General features: G+C 39.6%; 1 protein-coding gene and 1 long non-coding RNA gene across 5 annotated transcripts in view; one reads left to right on the forward strand and one right to left on the reverse strand.

Annotated features, from left to right (window-relative positions):
• The window catches only part of LOC148969659 (uncharacterized), a 194502-nt gene that overhangs the window by 9853 nt on the left and 159502 nt on the right, over positions 1-25147 (reverse strand). For both annotated transcript variants that reach the window (XR_016148401.1, XR_016148402.1), the window contains exon 4: positions 8972-9062. This is a non-coding gene — a long non-coding RNA (uncharacterized LOC148969659). The remainder of the gene's footprint in view (positions 1-8971; positions 9063-25147) is intronic.
• On the forward strand, positions 1785-15934 carry gata2a (GATA binding protein 2a). 3 transcript variants are annotated; one of them, XM_089124908.1, is made up of 6 exons: positions 1785-2203; positions 6801-7220; positions 8526-9094; positions 11353-11511; positions 13947-14072; positions 14905-15934. In XM_089124908.1, the coding sequence occupies exons 2-6, from the start codon at positions 6995-6997 to the stop codon at positions 15202-15204; spliced, it is 1380 nt and encodes a 459-aa protein (XP_088981034.1). In that variant the 5' UTR covers positions 1785-2203; positions 6801-6994; the 3' UTR covers positions 15205-15934. The 3 variants fall into 3 exon arrangements, with proteins under 3 accessions (XP_088981034.1, XP_088981033.1, XP_039519299.1); XM_089124907.1 differs by lacking the exon at positions 1785-2203 and adding an exon at positions 6132-6635; XM_039663365.2 differs by lacking the exon at positions 1785-2203 and adding an exon at positions 6134-6635 and having other exon boundaries at positions 8526-9095; positions 11366-11511.

The raw sequence follows: 25147 nt of genomic DNA on the forward strand, positions 1-25147 counted from the left end.
TGTCACCGTGTCTGCCACAGTGTGCACTGCTGGAAGGGTGCAGGCGAGCTTAGCAGTCGCCTTTATTAGTCTAAAGTAGGGTTTTTTAATGCGCTGGAGATGCAAGCTCGAGACTGATAAGCGCTTATCTCGCGCGCATCATGAGTGAGCATCTTCCTCTGCTCAGATCGCAAAGCTCCTGTAAGCCCAGCACTACTGCTCTTAACGCGTTACCAGAATACATGCATTCATAAGAACCTTCACAAATCCATTTAGTTATTTACAATCAACGCGGCTGTGTTATTTTTTGGTTTGTTTTATAACAATAGGCTAGGCTAAATAACAACAACACAAAGAGGCTAATAAAAAAATATCATGTTAAAAAAACTTTTACTATTTTTTAACATTTTTTCTTCGGTTTTAAGTTACTATTTTCAAGATATTTTTCTTCGTTTCAAGTTAAAATGACCGAAATTTCCAGAACATCTATAGATGTGTCCTCCAAAATTACGTGATTCGCGATTCGCTGCAGCAACTAATTTTTTTTTTTTTTTTTTTTTTTAAGTCTGAGGGATATTCGCTTGTCATAGGCTACTTGTAATAAGATATGATTAAGTTGAGCACGAAAACACATGCCAAGTCCTGTCATGACAAAACTGATAACCGAAGCACTCAAAAAGAAACTGATAAACACAATACAAAACGATTAGGCTATTCTTGACCGTTGCACTTACAGGAAACTCTGAGTAGTCAAATACTTGTCTTTCTTTTAATCTGTTATTCTATCCTTATTGATAAGTGCAAGACAATTGGGACAACCAAAGAATTTTGATTTTTATCATAGGCTAATCCTATAGGCCTGCTTCTTCAACATGATAGCAGCGACCAACCGGAGTAGCCTCTGATTTGACTGACTTGAATCCGTCACCGTTCGTGGTCTTTTGAATGAAAACAAAACAATAGCTGGCAATGGACATTGTTATTTTGATCATTCTATATAATGCAATTAATTCTGTCAGAGTTCACTCCTCTCGCGCTCTCATTGTGCTCGCGCACTCTTGGGGGAAGCCGGGCGCGAGCTGCACCTGCCCTGCATGAGCCGATGCACGCGAGCACGGGGTCTCGAGCCAGAGATTTACCGAGGCTTTGCATGTTTTAAAAGTTGGTGTTATGTGTGAGAGAGTTAAAACTGGCTGAGTTGGGGGGGAGGCAAGGTCGACCGCTTCGTCGCAACATATAGACAAGATCAAGAAGGAATAGAATTCATTAAGATGGGAAGCCTAAAGGCGTCTCATATTATAAGTAAAGATTTACATATTCACAACACTCACGCAAACACATCTGCAGCATCGCAGTGATCAAATGAGAAGGGCCATTCTTAATGGGCATAAATCATGCTATATCGGTCGACTATAGCCTATGTTGGCAGGAATAATTATAAGAAAAAGAGCTTCAACTGTTAAAAACTTGTAAGTCTTAATAGCAATGCATTAAAAATATTTTGTTGATTTAACTTAAAAAGGTAAGGTTATCTTGACATTTTAAGTTCATTGAAATTAAAAAATTACTATTAGTTAATAGCTACAATGAAGGAGATTTAATCAACAGAAAATCTAAATTTTGTGTTGAACCGCACTAATTTGACAAAAGAAACAAATCATGATTGTTATGCCTATCCTAAATTATCTTATCTACTCATTCGAAAAAAAGAAAGAAAAGTGAGAATATAGTAGGCCTAGCACATCTCAAACCTAGTAAGAGTGACAGTAGGTGCAACTGGGTCTTGTTTCATATTACACGAGAGAGAACAACACATAACATCTTCAGCACAGCTTTTAACCATCAAAGCACGACCCGGAAGACCAGATTGGCTGACGCACGGCTACGTTGCAGCAGCCCCACTTTGTGCCTCAAGTTTCGCTGTTTCCAGTCAGAGAGAGAGCGAGAGAGAGAAAGAGAGAGAGAGTACGATGTGTCAGACACTACACCACGCCGTAAGTCACTGAAGAAAGATCCTCAGCGAACGAATCCTGGACCGACGCTCGCCTGTCAGGGAAGGTTGGCATCGCCAGCTATAGAGAAGACTGTGCCCGGAGCTTCAGCGCTTCGCAAAGCGCAACGAATCACCGATACTCTTCCCTCAAAGACGGTGCCACACGGAATTGGCCCCAGGACACATTTCTATGCTAAATGTCAAGAGAAGAGTGCCTAATCGTAAACACTGGTAAGATGCGTTTTGCGTAGACTATATCATTCGACACAGCGAGCGTGAAGTCGAGTAATACGCAGAGATTATTCACGCGTTTTAGTGAGGTAAAGAGAACTGTTAGTCCAAAATAGGTTTATTATGTAGCCTATTAATTCCATCTAAAAAAAAAAATCAAGAGTTTATTTTAATTTCATAGCAGTTCATAATGGTTTATAATACAACAAAGCAAAAGATAAAATTATGCATTTGTATGGCTGAATAGAAATAATATATAAGAAATTATAATAATTGTGTTTCTAAATCCGTTATCTGCAGGCATTTCAAAAGTGTTACGTTTTTCGTATAGCTCAAAGATGTGATCATAATATTATACTTTTTAAAATAGTATTACTTATTTTACATTCATTAAAAGGGACATTCTTAACTATGCCTTTCTCTTTGTAAACATGTTAAAATAAAATCCAAATTAAACAGACCAAAATGCATTTTACACCTAAAACATATTTATTAAAGAAACAATGCATGAAATTATGCACATTTAAGACATTCATGTTGAAATGCATGCTTGTGTGTTGATACAATTTTAACAAACCAAGAACCGCACACGTTACGAAAATCATTTTCCGCCAACGTTTTAAAATGGGAATTTGAATGATTATAAATGTGAAAGCGAATGTGGCGTGGGTGAGTTGAGGAATTAGCTTTCTCAGGAATGCCCCAAGGACGCCTGCATTAGCCCACCTGTGCTGTTTATTTAAATCATTGACTCCAAGAGCTGTCAAGCACAAAAGAAGGGCGGGCGCGCTGTCATCACCCATCAGATTTATGACCGCCACGGGATCATTTTCTGACTGAACAAATGCCATCACCCAGAAGAAGAACTTTACCCATTATAAAGCATGTGCGTCAGAATTAACGCAGGAAGGCTCGTTTAATACTGAGAACGCATGCAAACATGTGAGACTTCGCCTCAAAATAATGCGGATTGTTGTTTGAAATAAAAAGAGTGTGAGACGCTTTGCTTTCAAACCCTGTTATTCATGCTTCAGCAGAGGACAGGAGGCTTGTGACTTTGCCTGTGCTTGTGTCTGCCCCCGAGTGCCCTGTCACAATCTAATTACCCGTGAGTAAAGGACAATACCGCTTCAGCTGGTCTGTGTCATTCCCCCTATATCCCAGTGCCTGCTTATCTTCACAAACCCTTCTGCGCCGCTCTCTGCCCCCTCCTGCCCTCCTTTAACCCCACGAAGAATGATAAATGCGCGGTGAGGGAACGAACGGCCAAAGCCATTTCACGGCACCTGTTAATTAAGGGAATGATTGCCTCCATTTTCGCGGAGCTTGTTTCCAACGCGCTCTCCATTATTTTTTGATGCACTTAATTTAAAGCGAAATATAATGTGACATCACACAAACATGCTGTCATTGCCGTCGTCACAGTCTCACGTGTTAGACGACACAACTTGTGTTACATAAGAAATAAAGTCTGAATCTTCACACGCATTTAAAGAAGAGTGGCCCACTGAGTTAGAGTCCTCAATCGGGTCAATCTCTTTAGTAACACCCCCGACTTTAAATGTTAAGTGCCTAAAAGGACAATCTCTTTTGTTCTAACGTTGAGAGCACATGGATTACCACAGGTATTTAGTTCAGGTATTCTCTAAAGAATATTTGGCCTTAGGTGAGCTGAACCGAGATTAGGCAAAAACTAGCAGTAGCGCACGCACGCACACACACACTCGTCTAATTCAATAATAAACATGCATTGCCACAGTTACACCACAAATGCGACACTGCAGCTGCATGTAAGGTGGCATACCACTAAAATATACATTTAAATGGTTTAATGCACACAGCGGTAGGAAATGAATTTACACCGAAATTACAACATAACAAATAAATAATGAAAAATTTCAATATTTGTTTTTCAGATACTGAATAGGAATATTAAAGTTCGGCTTTTATATACCACTGCTTTTTACAATAAATAAATAAATAAATAAAAAATAGTGTAAATATTTCTGAAAAAGCCTATTAAAGACGTCGTGTTGCGTTTCACATAAAGCTATACGCCAAATGTGAAAGCTAGACCACTGCATATACGCGTAGCCTATATTTAAAGGTTTATATCAGCTTCCATTTATATCTGCATAATCTGTTGCAACTTTTGATGTCATGCGTATAAAATGCATCATTACACAGCAAAACCAAGCGTCATATTTTATTGTATATTCTAATGTTTTGGCTTCAGGCTGGGCTCTTTGTGTTGTAGGGCCCCTGGCAGGAATCCAGTCTGTTAAAGAGGGATTTAACATCTGATATTGTCACACAATAAGGCCAAATAGCCTGTTTGAGCATCTTTATACATCCAACGTTGACAGAAGCTCTGTGGTTTAAGTGCTCAATATTATTGTCCAAATTGATTATTCGCTCTTCAGCCAGACCAAAACTCTATACCAAAAAAAACAAAACAAAAAACTGATTCGATGAAAACACATGCCTATTCTAGACATTAATACTCAGTGTATACACACGACACTGTAGCATGTAGATAGCTGTGGAAAAGTCTTTGCAGATCTTTTTCTTCTTTCCCGAGATAGGCTACTGTGACATCAAGTCGTGGCGTCAGAGTGGCGGCCGATAGGGGCTCTGAGCTCGCGCTTCAATTATTGCCTTTCAATCTTCAGACTAAAATTCCTGCTTTAAATAATAATAAAAATAAATAGCCCTATTGTCAGAGGGACGTCCCACCATTATTTATAGGATAAAAATGTAGCCTATATAATCAGTTAAAACTCAATTTCCCATTTTTTTTTAAACCGGTTCTTGGCTAGACATGATCTGTAACTCCATCAAGAAAACAGAATTACCACAACAGTGTCTTTCTCGATAAATGAAAAACGAGCCGGAGCGCCCTGGTAGTGATAGTCAAGTTTATCTTGTGTTATCTTTGATTGATCCAACCAGACAAGTTAAATAATTAATATACACAAAGCGTTATACAAGCAGTTAGAGGCCATAGAAGTAGATATCTAAAGGAGCACGCTGCTATATCCACTGTATTTTCAACGTTAAAGCAAAGAGTATTTATTTATATTAGATTATTTGAATTGGAGTTTCCACTGCATGGAATGCTAATTTACTTAAACGAATTTAAAACGCATTTGACTGGATCGTTTTTGACTGGATAGACACATTTTAACAGTGTATTAAACCCTATGAGCACAATGAGGTCTTGAGTTGACTAACCTGTATCCACAGTTTATCTAAACGCTTATCAAGCTAATTGGCGTCGTTCTGTCTTCCTGCCTGCGGTGGGTGAGCCTGATGCTTGTTTTGCCATGAGATAATTGTAAGTAAGAATCAACGAAGCTGCCCTAATGGCCACCAGTTGGCTCAATTTGGACCTGCCCATGCGACCTGTCGGCACCAAGGAGACACGGACCCGCTATTAATATGTAAAGTAACGTTTGATCGCTCGAAAACGGCATACAAAGACTGTTTTCACAAGAAGAATGCGGTGAGAACTAATTTAAAACAATTAGACGCGCAAGAACAATAGCCTCGAATTTAAGGACCATAAAATACTCCTCCCCAATTAATGCCTGAGGTGCTAACAATCGTGTTTGTTTGCATTAGGCATACCGCATGTGACACTTCACTGTTACAGGTTTTGTTGTTTTAAGCAATGTTAAAATGGTAATGGTCAGACAACAGGTCTTAATCACAGTATTAAGTTCTTAAACAAAAGTTCATGATAACTGTAATAAATCATTTTGTTTATCAATAGCCAAAAAAGTAGCCTAATTGCATGTACTATTCATTATTTTTTGCTTAAACAAAAGTAGTCTAAGCAATGTAATATTATTATTCGAATGAAAAAAAAAGCAGTATTTTTGTCTTGATGAACGTTATGAGGCCGTGTACAAGACTTCAGGTCTTTTAATTTCAGGTCATTCTGTTCGTCTTTGAGTAAAAAGACAACATTATTACATCATCATCTTGAAGCTCTAAGAAAGGTAAAAAGATCTGAATAAATTGCTACGCTGAATGATGAGTCTCTCAGCTCTCTGAATGTGGAGCACTAGGCCGATAGTCGCCGTGGCAGTTTGGAAAGCATGATGTTCGAGCCAATGACAGTCAGCGCGATCTGCTATTGGTTAACAGAGCGATCCCTGCCAGCCCGTGACCCCGCCCATGTTCGTAAGATATGGAATCTACTGGCGCCAGTTCCGACAGTACACAGGCACAATTCATTAACGAGACTTCTCTCCGCTTCACATAGACGCAGAGTTTTAGAGAGTTTAACGATTGGGCTGTGGACAATTTAAACCAGTGGCGAATTACGAATGTCAACAGATATCTTGAGGATTAACATTCTTTGTAAAGGACTAACACGGGGAAAAAAGAAACTGAGGATTGTAGTGCTGAAATGCTACTTCGCGCCGTAAGTACTTGCGCTATACCGATTGATCTTTAAAATTGCGCAGTTGAGCTTGTAATGAAGCGACTTATTTTAAGTTGCAATAGCGTGTTTCGATAAAGTGAAGATTCTCCGTCTTGCAATATATTTAACGTTAAAACTGAGATGCATCTATTTATTCTCTTACAGGTGTTCCTGATCATTCTTGAAGGCAAAGAAGCAGGACCTCTTCTCCAAAAATAAGTGCATTGCATCACCAACTGAAGCAGAACGCCAAATATTGTAATCATTTAAAGGACCTGGGTCTCTAAGTGTACAAAAGGTGTTCAGTAGGCATCTAGAAAACTTCTTTTGAACGTTTTCTAAGCACGGACACTTCAGACATGGAGGTTGCGGCCGATCAGTCTCGATGGATGGCCCATCATCATGCGGTACTCAACGGCCAGCACCCAGAGTCACATCATCACGGGCTTACACACAATTACATGGAGCCCATGGCCCCTCTTCTTCCCCCGGACGAGGTGGATGTGTTCTTAAATCACTTGGACTCGCAGGGGAACCCCTACTACTCCAATTCTCGGGCCAGAGTATCATACGGACAAGCGCACGGTATGATTGCTCTTTATGTCAGATTTATCTCGAGTGAAGTAGGCTACTTTTTTAATATTTGAATGACAAAATGTGTAAAGGTTATCTTGTACATATTTCATTATGTAATTTCCGATAAATAGTTGTCACACTGTTGGCTACATTAATCACGAATGAAAATAAACTATATGCAATGTGAATTAATTTATAAAGCTGCTTGAATCTTAATAATTATTTATACTTGAATATGTTATGAACAGTTCGATGTAAAATATTGCTATTTATGGCGAAGGAGAACAGTTGTTTATGTTTTTTGGTCGTCTTGTGGTTAAAGAAGGTTTAGTAAACAAAGTGACCTTGTCGACACAATTTATGCCCATTTCGTGTCATTTATAGGCCACTATGGTGATACTTTAATACAACTGGGTTGTGCGTGTAGTAGACAGTGTAAAACAGAAAGATTTAGATGGTATTTAGGCCCTACTCACTTTGAGGTGAATCCTACGGCCTAAATGCGGGACTGTCCCATGGGCTCGATGTCTCGAGGCTTCTAAAATATGTTAATGTAGGCTTAATGTTTATTATTTATGTATTTAATTATTTTCTGTTGTTCTGAGAAAAAAAAACGTATGCATATGTGCCTGGCAGACAACAATGAGCCGAGCAAAAGGATGACAAAAAAATGCGTTTAAAATGAAAGATATCGGATTTCTTCTCTGCGGTGCGAACTGTCATCTCCAAGAGGAGCGTGTTGAAATGTAAAGATAAGAAGAAAAAGAAAATGTCCAGCGAATGACTTGATGAGGAAAGGGAAGTTCGTGTCAGGGAGAGAGAGGGGGATCAAGGCACTTCCCGGATGCCAAATCAAAACGAAAAATTCCTGATGAACTTCTTAGTTCAAGTGACTAATTTGTGCGACGAACAGTCTGTAATGAGAATGCTTTGTTAAAAAAGGTGTCGTGTGTCGCTTTTTTAAGGAGATTTTCCGTCTGTTTCTTTGGAGTAAGTGCGTTTTTATTTTGAAAATCATGTCGAGACGACGAAAAACATATTTTAACTGTTAGCGAACAAACACTGGACTAAAGGGTGAATCGGCAAATGCGGTTTTGTGCATTATTGATATTTCATAATTTTATTTTATCTCAATGTCAAGTTTGTATTGTTTGAGTAGCCTACGGAGTCAACAGGTGAGGCTGAACATTAGTCATTTTGTTGTTTGAAAAACAAACTGGCGTTTCGGCAAAAACTGTACAGATTTAGACATCTCGCTCGTAATTTTCGTTTCGAATTGGGCTTTTATGTTCGTTTCTGTCTTGTATTTCTCAGCTCGTCTCACGGGAAGTCAGGTCTGTCGGCCACACCTCATACACAGTCCCGGGATCCCCTGGCTGGACAGCGGGAAGGCAGCGCTCTCCGCCGCGCACCACAACGCCTGGGCGGTCAGTCACTTCAGCAAGCCCGGCCTGCACCCCGCCAGCGCCGGCTACCCGTGCAGCAGTAGCTCCAGCACCGCTCCCGTCTCCTCCCTCACATCCGCAACACACTCCAGTCCACATCCCCTTTACAATTTCCCCCCAACCCCACCGAAAGACGTCTCACCGGACCCCGGTCCTTCTTCTCCGACCTCCACCACTGCAAGAATGGACGAAAAGGACTCCATAAAGTACCAAGTCATCGCTGATGGGATGAAAATGGAGGGATGTAGTCCTCTTCGGGGAAGCCTGGCAATGAGCGCCCAAACACCCTCCACGCATCATCCCATCCCGACCTACCCAACGTACTCCCTGCCCACTCCACACGAGTACGGCGGCGGGCTGTTCCATCCTGGTACCCTCCTGAGTGGATCGGCTTCGGGCTTCACACCTAAATGTAAAAGCAAGACGAGATCGTGCTCAGGTGAGTTTCTTTAGAGCTCTCCGACTCGATCATGAAGTGAAGAATATACATTTCCATTGGGTTGGATAACATTTTTTACAAAGCATTTTTACATCAGTTATTAAAAATGTTACATTTACTAAATCTATGGCCTATGTAAATATCATAGGCCTATGTGTAGGATTTTTTTTTTTTTGTGACAGGCTATTTGAAAATAATTTAATTTAGCCATTGGCTATAGCCTACAAATGAATCCCCAGTGGTTTACTGGCCTAGATATTTCAATTTTATTTTATTTTCTTGGACACAACGTTTTAATCTAATTTGGAGTTTACTTATTTTGTTTTTGTCTAATTAAATGAGTTCGGCCGCCATTTTAAGAATCTCCCTCGAGGCAACACACCACAGTTTTTAAATTATGACACGCCATAAGTTTCAGCAGCTCTTAAAAATGATTCATCAAAATGCATCACCACTCGAAGGTGGAATTTCCAATAAAGATAGTGGTTATCATACATAAACTACAAACCCAATCCAGCTGTTTAGTGAAGTTTAGTCGATGGGCTATTTTTGCGTAGGCTATAGCCTTTTACATTTTTAAATAAATTTAAAGAGGCGACCTGTAGGCTATATTGCATTTTTCGAACACACTGAATTTACATAATGGTGAAGAAATTTTTAGATAAATTATAAAGTTTTAAACAAAAGTGTAGGCCTCTAACATTGTGATAAAACATTTTAGAGTGCAAGGGACCCAGCCAAAAAAAAAAAAAAGATTAAGATCATATCAATACCAGTGGAGCTGAATTGAAAACGGCTTGATAAAATACAATATGAAAACGGCGCTTTTTTGTGAGTTTGCAGACCTTTTGACATTAATTAGCATATTAAATGACACACAAACTTCTATCTATTTATTCCATGCAGATTCGATTTTTTTTCCTGCGTGTTAGGTCTTAAGATGGATGATTTTATTTGGCGGGCTGCGTGTTGCCTCACGCTTTGTTTTCCTTAAAACGTTGAGGAGTCACGACGCGCTGGCTCCAGTCATATCCTGTATACCTTCACTTGAACAAATCACGACATACTCCCCCCCTCCGCCCTCCTACGACCCCAATACTAACAAAACCCCGGCGGGACAGGCCTTCACAGGCGACAGGACCCTGCTGTTTGTGTGCTTGTTTATGCACGACGTCGGTCCGATGCACTGCTATCAAATAACATTCATTTGAACTATTTCATTATATGACGAATTTTACATGCGATTATAATTGGATATTACATTTAAATCTAAATAACAATATGTACAAGATGCTTAATAAATGAATGAATAATGGATATACTCAAAAAAAAAAACAAAAAAAAAAACTCAGTGATAGCCAACCTATGAAAGAAGAAAATGCACTGGTGAATGGAACCAATTTTTGAACTGCATGGTAATATTTTTATGTTAAATTAATCCTACAAATATGATTGGGCATTGAAAGAAAAAAATAAAGCCAATTGTTTTGTTTTAAAATTCAGAAAAAGGCAAAAAACATATTGTTTTTTTTTTAATTTAATAATATAGGCTACACCTCTGATTTAGGTTAACCTCTACTATTTGCTATTTTCGTCTATTCGTTTTCCCTTAACACTCCCAGCACCAAGTTTCAGTACATTCAAAATGCAAGTGAAACTTCTGAAAATGACTGAATTACAACATCACATAGACTTCAAAAGAGCGTCCATTGTCCGGGCGTATTCTTTTCTCTGGTCAGGGTGGGACAGCGACTATCTCACATTATAATGTGAATAATAGAGAGGTGCTCAGGGGAGTGAGGAGGAATTAAAGCGCAGGGCCCTTTCCAGCAGGTTAGGGTGCTTTACTGTGATATGACACCTGAGAATATAGGACAAGCTGGACAGCTGGCTGATAAACAGCAGTGAGAATATATAACATGGAGTTAACTCACACTGTAATCCGCTTCTTCTTCTTCTTGAAAATGTTGTATATGCAAAAGCAGACTGATATTTGGGTTCAGATACATGAAAAAACCTGGATGCATTCATTTTCCACAGTCATGCAGCGTAAAAAAGTACATTCATACATTTCGATATCAGTTATGTAACGCATCCAGTTCAGATACGAGATCCCAATGAGAATGTCATGTTAGATGTTGGCTAATTAACTTGGGAGTTGTTTTTCTCTGCCCAGTCCGTGACCCCGTGTTCCTGTATTGTAGACGGAGTGTGAACTTCTTAATTATATAAATTTCCCTTTGCTTTCCCTCCACTTGAATTCTGCACAGAGGGGCGTGAATGTGTGAACTGCGGAGCCACCTCTACCCCGCTGTGGCGGCGGGACGGGACGGGCCACTACCTCTGCAACGCGTGCGGCCTGTACCACAAGATGAACGGCCAGAACCGACCCCTTATCAAGCCCAAGCGCAGACTGGTGAGTAGATCAGCGCTCTCTCAGTTCCTTACACACGTGAGAAAGAGGGCTAAATAGGAGCACGGAGCAGAAAGCCTGAGCACAATTCCAGGAAAGTTATATTTTCCCTATAATCTTCCTGGAATTGTTTGTCGCCCTCACCCCCTGGTGATCCCCTACTCTGCCTGTTACAATACTGCTACTATTGCCATTGTTCCCGCTATCATTATTGCTTCTAGTTCTGATACTGTCACTGATACCAATGCCCACGCCGGGACAATTATCACCACTCCACACTGAAAGAAACCTGTTGCTGCACTATTGCCTGAGCGCATCTGTTCAGATCAAGCAGTTTGGTCCAGTTTTTGTTTTAGAAAGCCGCATGTCATTGGTTTTGTTAAGATTTTAGAATCGCTGCCAGCAGAATCATCTCAGATTTTCAAAAGCAGATTTTCTTTTTTATCTTAATAGCTTTTTGCTTTGAGACAATTGAAGGTTCAAGATTATTTAGCTGTTTGAGACATCATTGAGATGTGTGAGAAGTCAAACTCGATTATGCTTTGGTTATTAATCTGCTGTTTTTCCATGGTTCAGGGCATAAGAAGGCTCCTTATTTAAATATAATTCATATATCACCAGGCAGGGGTGACAGTTTTTCCAACATCAAGATTTCACGAAAACAGATGACTTTTGAAGAAAACAGGCAGGATATTATTTCCCCAAACATAATCTTATTACATCGTCTAGCGGATGAAACTCTATATCTCTACCTACACTGTTATTGAGTCGTTTTTGCAGTCTCTCAAAACGTGACGTAATATTATCATAGAGATTCATTTGGAGACACAGCAAGCTGTTTAATTGAGTGAGAGCGTATTTTCTATCAGCCATGTGTAATAATTTAATTTTCACTTGGCTAAGTGACCATCAGAGTGTAAATATAAGAGTCTCAGAGGGAATCTTATTTCCAGTGTTGTAAAAGAGACACTTACATACTCAGCTAGAGGAAAAATAACAAGAGTGGCATATTCAAAGAGAAACTGAAATATGGATTGCAACTGCAACTCCCAATTATGACGATCATTGTTATTTTTAGCAGTATGGATGTAACATACTGTAGCTGTTAGTTTCTCTATGTTCTTCTCATGCTGAAAAAAAAAGCCACAGGGTTTTCCATGGAGTCAGTGTGCTGGCCCATGCTTTTGCATTTTGGGCTGAAGTGTTTTCAGAGCGCTGTTCAAAGGCCATCCAGTTGTTTCCTATCCGGATATCTGCCCGGGCCCGATAAGGAAGCCAGGCTCCCGGGTGTTTCCGTCTTCAACAAACCCGGCTGAATTTTCTCTGGCCCCGGCAGGCCCGAATGACATCTACTGTAAAGCGATTATCAGAGCACTGTGTGTGAAGGGGCTGGGGCAGGGATTGGAAAATAAATGGATTTATACTCTTTGCTCTCTTGTTTGTCATGCTCGACTGGCACTGAGTTTAAGTATCGGAATGTGCTTGTTTTTGTTGTCGTCTGCGTTTTGTTTAATTTCTATTCACAGCGGCGTTTTTTGCAAAAAAAAAAAAAACGTATTCTGTAAATCGTTAATGAACTCAAACTGCAAATGCTATAGGCTACGCGTTAGACTGCGGGGGAATTGCGTTGTATGCCTATAGATGTTTCTCATTATGTGTGAAAAATTGATCCGTAATGGACAAAAAGCGAACAGAGGATTGATGACCCGGCTTTAGAGACGCCCCGCCCACTAAAGCGTTTGATTCCAGGCATCAAGGCGAGCAGTGTATCGAAACGATACAAATTAATGATCTGCACTGAAATATGGAAGAAGTTAACTATTAGATACAGGTCGGAAAAAAGCAAAAACAACAAAAAAAATCTAACCTGGGCACAAATTGGAAAATTGAATTTAGCGTGTTTAAATGCACAGAACAGGCTATATTTAATTAGTCCTTGTAAGAGATTTAATATGTTCAGGCCGCATCGTTACGGGATAGTTTTGAAATGATTCTGGTGCAGAGTAGCCTACAGATGGGTGAGTCATAATATTCGTCACCCCATCAGATTCTTATCATGGACGCCTTTACTCCAACCCAAATCCGTAATGCCTGTTATAGAAATCGAGTGCATGCAGTCCGATTGCAAAACATCTCAATAAAAATAAGCCACGATGTAACAGAAGCCTAACAAACAATATACCTATTATAGCCTACATTTCTAAATAATACAGTTTCCACCAAGTACTAATGGATTAACCTGTTTAGTCTTTTTTACGGTTGACAAGTACTGCACGCAATAATAACCAGACTCATCCATTTGCGGAATTACGCTATTCGTTTTAAAATGGCTACATCCTTTTAGATGTTCATGAGATTGTTTAAAAATGTGGTTATGGATCATGTATGTTTTTAACGTAGTGTACCCAGTATTGAATGTGTTTCTCTTGCCTACACAGTCTGCTGCGAGGCGAGCTGGCACCTGCTGCGCGAACTGCCAGACAACCACGACCACTCTGTGGCGGCGCAACGGGAACGGTGACCCGGTGTGCAACGCCTGCGGGCTCTACTATAAACTCCACAACGTGAGTATTGAGAGTCGCAAACACTGAAAGTGACAGCGAAGTGCTCAAGTGGGCGGACAGCTTGTATCGATTGAAGAGAGGGTGAGAGTGAGACCGGGGACGCAAAGCCGGCTTTCCCTGTCAGACAGAGCCCGTTGACCGTTTTCTTTTTAGATTAATCCAGCTTTGTTTCAAAGGAGGGCGTTATTCCCCGGAGGGACGGCAGGGCGGGTCTGCTATTCAAGATACGGCGTCAGTTATAGGCTATCAATTCGGAGTTGTCTGAAACTAGCCTTTTTAATGTTAAGCTTGGCTGCGATCTATTTAGCAGGCGAATAAATACATTTCACCTTAATGAAACAAGCGAAACAAAGGAGGACAGAGAAGAAACGAGATTGCGTGACAGCTGAGCGGCTGATTTGCTTGGTTTTCGTTTGAAATTCAACACTAAAAGCATAATATTGACTACATTATAGCCACGCTTTGATGTAGCCTATAATTCGTGTCAAAATATTGTATATAGAGGTATAAACAATGAATTTTAACGGAAATTTCTGGGGACATTTACAGATAAGCAAATGGCATAAAAACACTGATTTATATATATATATATATATATATATATATATATATATAATAAAATAAAATGGCAGACGAAATTCTCGCTTGGATCGTCATATAAAGATTCTAATGATCTTCGCGCGATCTATTGCTATGGTTTCCTCACGCAAAAGCGTCCATTTAACTAACTTGTAACTTTTGTGTTTAAGAACCTGTGCTTTGAGACCTCATATCCTTTTGTTTTTACTTCCTTTGTGCTCATCATTAACCTACCCTATCTCGTTTCTTACAGGTCAATAGGCCACTGACCATGAAGAAAGAGGGCATCCAAACACGCAACCGCAAGATGTCCAGCAAGTCCAAGAGGAGTAAACGATCTGGCGAGGGTTTCGAGGAGCTCTCCAAGTGCATGCAGGACAAGACCTCTCCGTTTGGCAGCCACAGCGCTCTGGCAAGCCACATGCCACACATGGGCCACCTGGGACCGTTTAGCCATTCTGGACACATGCTGCCCACGCCGACTCCCATTCACCCCTCTTTCAGCCACCCTCACCATTCCAGCCGCTCTCCCGTCTGGGCCGAACCCCACTGAAGAACCCTCTCGCTGTACCGAAAATCTCAATGCACTCAAGAAATCTCCCCTCCCGTCAAGAAATCTTCCACAGGCGAGGGACGCGAAGAGGGTTCGTGTCGGTTTAGTTCCTGGTCGGACACTGCAGAGGAAGGTGCCATTTCATCAACAACCACGTCAACTTGTATAGAGGACGGTTTAAAAAGACTCTCGCAGACAGAGAGAGAGAGAAAGAGAGAGCAGTCTTTGCTTTTAGCCTTTCGTTACGTTTTACTGAGTCACTTTGGTACTGTCCTGAAAGAGAGGATATGTCTTTGCAGAATCACTGTGTGGAATTTCCTTCGAGTTCCTACAGAAACTCTCGCTCCGAATCTCTGCGAACATGATGAGTCAGAGAGAGAGAGAAGACCACTAAGTTTATCCCTCCTAACATGCTGGAATACACCCCCCCCCCCTCCCCCGGGCATGATTCCCTCTGAATGGACTCTATGGATACGACATAAGCAAAGAAATGTTTATAAAGGTTAATTGTTATTATCGTTATTGTTATTATGATAATTTATTTTCACCCTTTATCTCTTATTTCGCTTTCCTCAGAACACATTGTTATATTATAAATATTATTTGATTGTTATTGATAAAAAAAAAACAAAAAAACACTGACCTATCCTAGCCAAGGCAATGTTGCTGAGCTGTACGTTTTTATCATTTTCCATTAAACAAATAAAGGAAATAAAGTTTTAATACTTCATCTTTTCCCCCTGAGTACTTTTTTACGAAAGGCACGTCCGGCGAAAGGCACAGTCACTCTTCTCTTGAATGGAGACACTATTGCGGCTACAGGCCGGATTGATCATTTCTGTTTCCGATCCCTGGGCATCGTATTTCCCAGCATTTAATATGAGAAATGCACACGAATGCCAAAACATGCACGAGGCCAAACACAAACACTGTCAGAGGGAATTCCACCAAGGCATCGCTGAGTCCTAAGGTAAGCCATATCAGATGCACACGCTGAGTGCCTGAACTGCGGTGTGTCTGGGTTTGTTCTGTACAATACGGCTGTGGAAGAAGGAGACCTATATGGCGCACGTAAGCCCCCCGGGGTGCCTCAATTTGACCCAGACAACGGGGTTCCAATCACAGAGTCATACTGTACAGAAAGCATCGAATTTGTTGTCCCCGTGTCCTCCTTTTCAACTGACCTACTCAACCCCCTCAGTTCTGGCTTGTCTTTCTGGAGCCAAAGGAAAAGTAAGTAAAAGGACAGCAAGTTTTTTCGGTGGTGGTAGAGAGAGAAAAAGAGAGGAAGGAAAGGCAATCAGTCGAGTCCGTGAACAAACACGTGGGGGGCAGTTTGGAGCCTTCTCCCACAGATGTGCTCGCAGCTGAGGCTTGCAGGAAACAGCTCTTAACCTGCTCTCATTTTCAAGCTATTTAACCCAGTGCAGCGGCTGAGGAAACCATCAGCCCAGCCAACAGTTAATGAGAGAGACCCAACAACAGCACAGATCATGCTGACGAGGGCCGACTTCAGGTCAACACCGACTCTTGCACAAGTGCAGATGCCCATCCCCCCCCATCCAAATAATCACACACCCCTCTATTCTATTCTATTCTATTCTATTCTATTCTATTCTATTCTATTCTATTCTATTCTATTCTATTCTATTCTATTCTATTCGCCTTGGGAAGCATTTTGACCATGCTTCAATATCTGACGCTTTAGGCGCCCTTTAGCGTCATTCAGTAGGATCGCGTCGTATAACTGACGCTAAAGCGTCAAATATTGAAGCATGGTCAAAGGTGACGCCTTGGGGTGAGAATGCGTTGATATATATTATGTTGTTTGTGTGTCTGTGAACACACACATGTAATAATATATATATACACACATATATTATATAAACACAAACTTTTATGTTTAGATGTGATTAATCGTGATTAATCGATTTGACTACACTAGTTCTATAGCATTCATTGAGGCATACATCTGTCCGTGGCGTGATTAATGTTCGGTAAATTAGCTGAAAAGAAAACACTAAAGGTTTTCTTGAAGGGATAGTTCACCCAAAAATACAAATTATCTTCATTTACTCATGTCATTCCAAACCCATTAAGCTTTTAAAACACAAATGAAGATATTTTTTAATGAAACCCGAGAGATTTGTGTCCCTCCATTAAAAGTCAACTACAACAAAACATTGTAAAAGTTACCCATATAAATTGAGAGGTTTAACACAAGTCTTCTGAATAGATTTAATTTAGGCTTTTACACAGAACATCAAATATGGTAAACAGAAAATCATCCGTACTTGCATGACACGTGAGAATCATTTGTTCTCATGCATCAAGTAAACATGTTCAAGCTTCATTTACCATACTTGGTTATTGTGAAGCCACAAGTTCTCCTTGGAATTTATATATATATATATATATATATAGTGGCTTCACAAGATAAACAAAAACCAATAGGGCTGTCAAAGTGATTCAAATATTAAATCTAATTAATTACACAATGTGGCAAATTAATCACACATCAAATTTGGCTGACAAATTACTGCCAAAAGATAATTTTAAGTCATTAAGTCAAAAAGACAAATAAATTTTTTTATTTTATTATTCAACATAGAATTTATCACACATAAACTTTTTAGGCTTCCATGGCAATGAGCGTGAGTAAATGACAGAATTTTTGGCTGAGCTATAACTTTGATAGGATTTTTATTAATATGGAAATATTAAAATGGAAATAAGAATTAATATGGAAAATAATTTTTTTTTCTATGAAATGATGCTCTAAATAAAAATCTAAAACTAACTAATTGTCTAAACAAGTAAGTCATTGAGTCTTTCATTTTATTATATTCGTTCAAATGGCTGATTCATTCAGGAATGAAGTGAACGGCTCTCTTTATGAATGGACCATTGAATCATTGGTTCCCCGATTCATTCTGGTAGAAACACTGCTGCGTCGTTTTGCTATGGCTATGTCTGTAAAAAACAAAACACAAAATTGTGTCTAAAATATATAAGTTTTAACTTCTTTTTCATTTAACTGTTGTAGTATAAAATCAGTATCATATTTGCACCCATGCTATTCCAACACATTCTCACCCCAAGGCGTCACCTTTGACCATGCTTCAATATTTGACGTTTTAGGTGCCCTTTAGCGTCACTTACATGACGCGATCCTACGGCGTCATCTAACTGACGCTAAAGGGCGCCTAAAGCGTCAGATATTGAAGCATGGTCAAATGCTTCCCAAGGCGTCAGTTAGGTGACGCCTTGGGAGTGAGAATGGGCTGGCTATTCAGGTAAAACAGTAGCCTACTGGTGTGATATTGCGCTCATTACGCGTGTGCCGTTTGCTTTCATATGATATAAATATGAGACAAAAAGTTACACAGGGGCATTTTTGCTCCGATATCTTGAATTTTCATTCTATAGGCTCCATCACGCATGTGTTGTTGCCCTGCTTCATGTTCATCACCATCAACTGTATGAAAATGTATAAGATGAGTTAATAATTTGCCTCAATGGGGTCCAAAACAACATTGAATGCCACAATATGAACTTTAACTGCAGAAATTAAAATATGAAGTCAAACATTTATTTTTGTAGAGACCAAACAATCTCGACTACAAATTAGCTACCTTCATAGCGCCATAATATTACTGTATGTCAACAATGTGTAATCTGATTCTATATTTTTTTCTCAAGGAATGTTTTGAGAAACATGTTAACACATTCATTACAAATAACACAATTAAAATTAATTTATAAAGCACATTTAAAACAACCTTGGTTGGCAAAAATAAGAGCAGAAAACACAAACGACACTTACAGAGACAGTAGGCTACTCCCAAAAAAGTGACTAAAACACTCATTCTGGTCATCAAAAATGAGAAAACTGACATCATATATTCAAAACGTGAGCTGATAATCTTTAATAAAGTCCAAAATATTCTGAAAAACCTGTGTTTGTTGTGTTATAGTCTATGACTGTAACTGTTCAGCTGCATTCCTGCTGTGTTTGCCAGTCGTAGATGCCACTGGGCTTTTTTATTTGTGTGTGTGTGTGTGTGTGTGTGTGTTGTTCTCTTTGGCCTGGCTCCCAGAGCATGAAACATGGACTCAAACAGGGCACTCCTGAGGGAACTAGCTGTCTTCCCCAAAATAATAATGGGATCGGGCCGCGTCAGAGAGACGGGAGAGGGAAAAAGAGAAGCTTTATTCAGCACAGAGGCTGAGGCACCGTGACGTGCTCGCGTGGTTCCTCGTGTGTCCTTGTCCTCTCTGTCCCCATGTGTGTGTTGTTTTCGGATGGTGTAAGTGGTCAGTGGTAAATGTTCGGAGTTGTAGCTTCTCACTTAATGGATATGTATATGGACTAGGCACACAGCCTACAACTTAAAAAAAGAAAAAAATGAAATGGAAGAACAGCAATTATGCAAAATAAGAATAGCATGAAATAGTATAGTGTCCATGACATCCCCCCCCCCCCCAAAATTTTTTTTTGAAATTTAGTTCAAAAATATATCACTGTACTCTTTGAAGCTCAAGCATGTTCGCTTGACGTGCAAGAACCAATGAGGTTCATTCTTGTGTAACGCATCACGTTTGATCTTCAGCAAGAACCAATGAGGTTCATTCTCGTGTAACGCATCACGTTTGATCTTCAGCAAGAACCAATGAGGTTCATTCTCGTGTTACGCATCACGTTTGATCTTCAGCAAGAACCAATGAGGTTCATTCTCGTGTAACACATCACGTTTGATCTTCAGCAAGAACCAATGAGGTTAATTCTCGTGTTACGCATCACGTTTGAGCTTCAGCAAGAACCAATGAGGTTAATTCTCGTGTCACGCATCACGTTTGATCTTCAGCAAGAACCAATGAGGTTCATTCTCGTGTTGCGCATCACGTTTGATCTTCAGCAAGAACCAATGAGGTTCATTCTCGTGTAACGCATCACGTTTGAGCTTCAGCAAGAACCAATGAGGTTCATTCTCGTGTAACGCATCACGTTTGATCTTCAGCAAGAACCAATGAGGTTAATTCTCGTGTTACGCATCACGTTTGAGCTTCAGCAAGAACCAATGAGGTTAATTCTCGTGTCACGCATCACGTTTGATCTTCAGCAAGAACCAATGAGGTTCATTCTCGTGTTGCGCATCACGTTTGATCTTCAGCAAGAACCAATGAGGTTCATTCTCGTGTAACGCATCACGTTTGAGCTTCAGCAAGAACCAATGAGGTTCATTCTCGTGTAACGCATCACGTTTGATCTTCAGCAAGAACCAATGGGGTTTGTTCTCGTGTGTCAAGCAGGTTCGGTTGAGCTTCTGTTTATGTTCGCTGATCAATGTTCATAATTCATTTTTCATCTAAAAGATCTTAATTTCCAAATATTAACGATGGTCTTATGGGATTGGGACGACATGAAGGTGAGTAATTAATGATTTAACTTTAACTTTAAAGTTGACTTTATCTATTTGACACTTTTTTTATGAATTTGTGGTGAATTCATATGAATTTGTGCAATCTTGTTTGTACATTTTCATACAATCTGTTTATGACCGACTAAGGATTAGGTTCAGAGAGTTCATGGCCTTCATGCTTTTTTATTAATTAAAAAAATCAAATCATACAAATTCATCCAAAATGTGTAAAAAAACAAATAATGAGAAAAAGTCGGAGCATCTTGTCTCTGACCTACACACAATGTAGATGACACATGACCTCATCACATTGCATGTGAGTGGCGTTCAGTTTTCCTCCAGCATTTTCATTTCAATTTTGTAAACTGTCTTAATCTTTGGCAGTTAAAAGTCACAATCCATTGTTGCATTCAGTATTAAAGGGTGTTTGCTTTTTTGTTATACTGCTAATGTAATATACAGTTTGAGTATGTCTGCAGTGTGTAATGTAATGCATACATTGAATTTACAGCAAAATTATTATGAAAAATATGCAACTATTATCAACAAAGCCTTTGGCTTTTTCCGAATATACATACTTCCCTACTATTCAGAAGGTGAAAAACAGTGAAGAGTAATATGAAATAATCCCCAGTATGCATTAAACAGTATACAGTAACCTCCTCAGGACAAAACCATAATTTTAAAACAAACACCGATCACCATAATGGCGACTTAAATTTGTGTGTTTTTTTTTTTTGGTTGTTGTAAGTTTTACTCATTTTAAATGGTTAACTTTTAAAGAGCCCCAATCATAGCATTTGAAATGTTCCTATTTTTGTTTTAGGAGTTCCAAAAACAGTTTAACATGCATGCAAGGGTAAAAAAAAACACTTTATTTGTCTTAAAATATCTTATAAAAATCTTATAAAAATAAATGTATCTTATAATACATTTATTTTTAACTGATTCGTTCGACGACTCATTTTTCCAAACCACTCCTTTGCGTGACGCTAATCGGCGGTGATTGGTCAGATGACAGACCCAGTCAGTTATTCTTTGTTAACATAACGCATAAACATATTGATAAAGCACTGCAGTGCTACAAGACGCTCTATTCTTTATGACAACTCCAATAACAGTAACAAACATTTCACATATTTAAAAAAAATTGACATTGGAGACCTAGAAGCTGCTCTGAGCGTAACTTTCGAAACCCATAAAAGCAACAATTATTAATAATACTTACAGGTTGTGATTCGAAGGAGGAAGCTGATCCATATACACTGGGTAAGTGAGTTACTGAGCCCTCCTTCGGGAACAACCGCTTGCGAATCCACATTTGAATTCATTTATGTTTTTGAACGATTCGTCAATAAAATGATGAGAACACAATCGGGCTATACTGTTGTGGTATCGATGCAAATATGAACTCTAACCACCGATTCTTCACATGAAAACAAAGTGGCTGAACTGTCTTTGCATTGAGCGTCTTCTCGACATGATGATATGATGAAGTATTTGAATGTGTAGACTTCAAGTTTACACTTCCATCTGCGCGCGGCCAGTATGTATCTACGTCACGACGTAACAGCTAATGACTCGTTTCAAAAACAATTCAACAATTCACTTTTGAAAGACAATAACTTTATATACGGTGCACTTTCAGATATAAATCTTTGCAGGATGTTTTCATTCCCTTGGAGCTATATTACACACCACATGAACAGTCATTTTCAAAAATCCATGATAGGGGCTCTTTAAGAAATTAATTGGATTAATTATTACTCAATTCTAATTTGTTACATTTAATTAATAATATTGCTTGTAATCTGTTGCCACAATTTTTTTGATTAGACAAAGCATATTCATTTTTACAGTGCACTACTTTTGCCGAGATTCCGAAGTTTGCATCCAATCCCATAAGGCCACGGAAGAGGATTTGGAAATGCCAGTGAAGTGATAAGTCAAGTGACAAGACAATTCTATGCAAATTTTTTTCCCGCAAAATACTTCACGGATATCACGGATGCTTCTTTGAATACTATGCATGGGAGAGTATAGCAGAAGATTAACGTGACACATGAAGTCAAAGTAAGATCTACATTTATGAAGAGTATTCTACAAAAACAACAATATTTTACTTCTAAATTAAGACGTCGGATCTTTTAACGGCGCGACGGTTATATAGTACGGCAGAACGAAAGCACAGAGACTTATGACTTGGGCTTTAGAAACAGCACGGTGGCCTCACGTCTCCGAGCCATGAGAGCTTTATGAGCTACAATCAAGACGAGTCTCCTCTTCTTTTCATCCTCTCATCCTTCCCTTCATCTCCCTCTCCTGCCCTCCCTCACTCCCTTCATGTATTTGTTTATGTATTAAATTGAATTAAAGGAATCAAAAGGTGGCGGGGGCCGTGCGCACACAGACTCGAGTTATGGAGCTAAAGATGAAAGCGTAAAGAAGCGAGGAGAGCGGTTCAACCGCAGGTCTCTAGCAATGCGAGGGGTCAGACGCTTGACCTCATACAAACATGCTTCATCTAAACACGCCGTGCCCTCCCTTTCCCTTTTGTTCTTTCTCATTTTCTCCGTCTCTCTTATTCGGTCACTCTTTCTGCACCCCGCCAAGGAAAAACGGAGTCATATCCTATAAAGGGCAAAGGAATTTTGCTCATTCCTAAGGCGCTTTGATTGTCTCCAGAATAAAACGCTCGTATGCATCGTTTTTTTTTTTTTGGAATACAATTATTTTCTACAACGCCGGTCCTTGATCTGAGAGTCATGTGACCAAGCATATTTGCTTTAGATTTACACAAACTTACTAGACTTAACCTAATTTAAAAACACAAGCATTGAAGTGACCCCGGCCTCCACTGCCTTTTATTACAGATAAACACTCGAGATAGACAGAGAGAGAAAGAAAGAGGAAGGACAACCTTGGGTTTTCTGTTGGAACCACTGCAAAGGTCAAACGGCTCTTTCTGATGATAGTGGGGCATCCCAGATCACACACTCACACGTTCACCCACAAACACGCAAATCACACATTGCATTAGTTTGATATTATTAGGTGCACTTCCTCTTTCTGAAATAAATTCATAGAAATATGGTCCCTTGGTAATGAAACGGGGTGGAGTAACGGTAACCATGTTCAATAGCCTGAGAAAAGTATGTAGGAGGGTACGGCATGTGTTCTTCCATTGTTTCTCCCCCAAGAGACGCATTCATAAACACATATACACTTAAAAATACTTGAATTGGGCTCCAAAAGTCTGGGACCGCAAATCTGGGATTCAAATGATAATCTAAAACAACAAGGAAATATTATGACATAGAATTAGTAGGAGATATATAAGATTCTGCACTTAACCACAGAAGCAAATCTATGAACTCCTGCCATGTAATGGAAGTAGCGACAGATCAACCAAATCAACCAATCAGATTTGAGGGACGTTTACAGTTTATGTAAAGTTCAGGCTTACAACCAGGGTTAGTCACTTCATAATGTTAATTTAAAGGGATAGTTCACTTTGAAATTAATTTTTGATATGTTTCAGCTTACCTCAAGGGGATCCAAGATGTAGGTGTCTTTGTTTTCGCAGTATTTTCAATTTTGACATTTTTTGGTCAAACCGTTGTTGTCTATCAGTCATACACTGGAGGCTAAGGGAGTCCACCAAAGAGCAGCACAGAGAAGTCCAAATTAAACATGATTTAATGACTCGTAAATGTAAGTACACATTGATGGCCTAAGACACGAAACGAGCGGTTTGTGTGAGAAAACGAACAGTTTTTATATCGTTTTTACTTCTTGTAATCATAGCCGTGACAAAATGATCTGACGGCACGGGCGCTTGCTCGCTTGCGTCGCTACGTCACTCTTTGTTTATACAGATATTTGGGAAGTTTTACCTTTCACTAAACATATTCAGATATACGGGAAACCGCAATGGAAGATGATTTTGGTATATCTAAATATGTTTAGTAAAAGGTAAAACTTCCGAAATCTCCGTGTAAATATTGAGTGACGTCACACATAAGCGATCGCTTCCGGCGTAACATTGAACTGATTCAGTTCGGTTCATTTGGACATTGAACAACTGATTCAGATCACTTGGATTACACGAGGTAAAAACGATATAAATACTGTTGGTTTTCTCACACAAACTGCTCGTTTCGTGTCTTAGGCCATCAATGTGTACTTACCAAGCGTGCCGCACAAGCCCTCAAAAGTGAAGCCAAAACGTCTCGATCGCCCCCCTGTGACCGGTCCTAGTATAGCTCATAAATCCCGCCTCCCCATGTTATTCAATGGGACGCGAGACCAACTAAACAATTAAATTATACTTCACATATCCTTTTTCCAAAGATAGTTTCTGTCATTTACTGTAGTTTCTATCACGTTGATGTAATTTCAAGTGTTCGTTTTTAAAATAAGTTTGTTTTTAGTTAGTTATGTGATGATAAAAACGGTGCTGTGACATCATGATTGACAGCTGTGATTGACAGGTTCTCTGTGCGAGGTAGTCACTGAAG

The sequence above is a fragment of the Pimephales promelas genome, chromosome 21, assembly GCF_988280905.1.
Source record: "Pimephales promelas chromosome 21, fPimPro1.hap1.1, whole genome shotgun sequence".
NCBI lineage: Eukaryota > Metazoa > Chordata > Actinopteri > Cypriniformes > Leuciscidae > Pimephales > Pimephales promelas.

Coding starts and splice junctions, on each gene's coding strand:
- gata2a (XM_089124908.1), top strand. CDS start 6,995: ATGGAGGTTGCGGCCGATCAGTCTCGATGGATGGCCCATCATCATGCG. Junction 11,512..13,946: donor TCAAGCCCAAGCGCAGACTG/GTGAGTAGATCA, acceptor TTGCCTACACAG/TCTGCTGCGAGGCGAGCTGG. Junction 14,073..14,904: donor TCTACTATAAACTCCACAAC/GTGAGTATTGAG, acceptor CGTTTCTTACAG/GTCAATAGGCCACTGACCAT.